The sequence below is a fragment of the Lipotes vexillifer genome, unplaced genomic scaffold (genome assembly GCF_000442215.2).
Source record: "Lipotes vexillifer unplaced genomic scaffold, Lipotes_vexillifer_v1.1 scaffold241, whole genome shotgun sequence".
Lineage (NCBI taxonomy): Eukaryota > Metazoa > Chordata > Mammalia > Artiodactyla > Lipotidae > Lipotes > Lipotes vexillifer.
In genome coordinates this window covers 918,810-921,417 of record NW_006784922.1, presented here as the reverse complement: position 1 = coordinate 921,417, position 2,608 = coordinate 918,810, and the positions used below count along the sequence as shown (strand labels likewise).

The following is a 2,608-nucleotide window of genomic DNA, read 5'->3' as shown; positions in this document are numbered from 1 at the left end:
AAACTGACAGTCATGAAACAGGTCTCTGTCTATTTCTAGTGAGCTGACCCAGCAGGAAAGTTGGGTTAGATTCCTGAGCATGTGGTGGACACATCAAGGGCCCCTGCACAACCAGAGGCCCTGGGGGGTCCTCTGCTATTTCTACAATCTTGTTTTGGGTAGGATGCAAACAGAGCCTTGGAGCAGTGCCTAACACATCTAAAAAAGTACCACCTGGCACATAAGATGGGCTCAGTAAAAACTTTCTGAATGAGTGAATGAATGGGAAGAGAGAGAGCTTGTCATTGAATTGCAAATCAGAGGCCTCCAATTGTCGACAATATATGAGAAAGATTCAGGCTTCATTTCTCAGACCTTTATTCTTCTAAACAAAGTTCAGGGCTCTGCATGTTCTACTCTGTTAACCACAGAAGGCCAAAGTTCTTCCATAACTAATCTGAACCTGGGATTCCTTTGCTCTGTTCTCAGGAGCTCTCACAACCTCTTTCCCCTTGAAGCAGTGTAAGGATGATGGAGCAGGGCCGCGGCCGCATGGAAGATTTCCCTCTCAATGTGTTTTCCGTCACTCCTTACACACCCAGTACTGCTGACATCCAAGTGTCGGATGACGACAAGGCAGGAGCCACCTTGCTCTTCTCAGGCATCTTCCTGGGACTGGTGGGGATCACATTCACCATCATGGGCTGGATCAAACACCAAGGAGCCTCCCACTTTGAATGGACCCAGCTCCTTGGGCCCATCCTGCTGTCAGTGGGGGTGACATTCATCCTGATTGCCGTCTGCAAGTTCAAAATGCTCTCTTGCCAATTGTGCAAAGAACGTGAAGAGAGGCTCCCGGACTCAGAGCAGACGGCAGGAGGACAATCGTTTGTTTTCACTGGCATCAACCAACCCATCACCTTCCATGGGGCCACCGTGGTGCAGTACATCCCTCCTCCTCATGGCTCTCAAGAGCCCACAGGGATGAACACCACCTACCTGCAGCCAGTGGTGAACCCGTGTGGCCTTATACCATCTGGAGGGATGGTGGCCACCATGCCAAGCCCTCCTCAGTACTATACCATCTACCCTCCAGAGAATGCTGCCTTTGTTGATGACCAGGACTACCCTTCCTTCATGGATGGTGGAAATGACAGGTAGGATGTGTGCCTTGGTGATGCTCCCCTTCCAGCTGTGGCAGTCATGGTCTATGGCTGTGTTTGGTCTGTAAGGAAGGTGGTGGGAGACTGCAGATGTCCATGTGGCCCGTTGCCAGGATGGTGGCATAGGTTCTGAGAGTGGTGCTGTGGGCTGTAATGCATCTTGTGCTTTCTGCTCCCGTTTCAGGACCAGCCCTGCTGCTGAGCAGATAGAAGAGACACAGCTGGGAGATGAGGACTCTGCCTGCTTCTCTCCTCCCCGCTATGAGGAAATATGCTCCCTCCCTCGCTAGAGACTATGCGGCTGGGGGCACAGAGTTTTAGTTTTTTGCTGACAACTGAAGTGTTCTATGCTCTGACCTTCAGAAGTTAGACAACAGAGCAGCCCAGGAAGCCTGACAGATACCATTTGAGGTGGGGAAGGGGGAAATGGGAGGTAGAATCTCTCTGACTGTTAAAAATTAGGCTAGGGTGGGGATACGCACTTCCAGTCGAGCTAGAAATCCCCTGGATATGGCTCAGGATCAGGAATTTCACCTGTTTATTCACACCCACCCCTTTCCCACTGGAACGCACTGGTATCTTAATTTGAGCTCCAGTAGCCAAGGGAAAAATCACTACTGCTGTGACTTTGGGGGTTTCCACAGTAGTGAGAATGGGGGTAGGGGAAGGAAGCAGGGAATAGAAAACGGGCTCAAATGGAGATTTCCCAGTTCCTGTTCTCAGCTGGGGATCTTCATATGTATAAGAACTTGGTTGCCATCTGGCGTCCCTTGAGGACTCTGGCATCTTAAAGGTTGCAAAAATAAATGAATTAAATGGAATAAAATAATGTCTTCTGTTAGAACAGTATTAGATAGCTGGCTAATAAAATAAACAACTGATGGGAACATACTGTGTAGCATAGGGAACTCTACCTAATGCACTGTGGTAACCTAAATGGGAGGGAAGTCCAAAAGCGAGGGGATACCTGTACGTGTATGGCTGATTCATTTTGTTGTGCAGTGGAGGCTAACACAACATTGTAAAGCAACCATACTCCAATAAAAATTAATTAAAAAAATAATAGGACGATGATGTCAATAAATCCTTAAGTTACCACAGAGAGACAGATCACAGCGACTCTCAGCTGTCAGTGTTCTCTCTAGCAAGGCTGAAGCTTGAGGTGCCCACCCCAGCATGGGATTTGTGCTGGACCCAGTGGCCAATAGAACACGAGCACCTCCCTACACATAGATGAGATCTGTTAAATTAGACAGAATAGAGCTGCTGTGTCAACACCTGGAAAATCATGTCATGGAAACAATCTTTATGGTCAAGATAAGCTCACCTTCTTTATAAAAATACTTAGGTGCTCTTAATCTCCCAGAATCTGGACTGTGTAATAAACAACCAGAACAGATTCACAGGCTTTAGAAGGGACAGACAAAACCATCAGAGTTTAAAAGAAAGTATTTTCCATAGGCTAC

At 47.7% G+C, this 2,608-nt stretch overlaps 1 protein-coding gene across 1 annotated transcript; it reads left to right on the top strand.

Annotated features, from left to right (window-relative positions):
* Window positions 1–473: 473 nt before the first annotated feature.
* TMEM174 (transmembrane protein 174) lies at window positions 474–1,432 on the top strand. The gene is made up of 2 exons (XM_007457049.1): window positions 474–1,136; window positions 1,327–1,432. Exons 1-2 carry the CDS (start codon window positions 508–510, stop codon window positions 1,430–1,432), a joined length of 735 nt encoding a protein of 244 aa, XP_007457111.1. The 5' UTR covers window positions 474–507.
* Window positions 1,433–2,608: the final 1,176 nt, after the last annotated feature.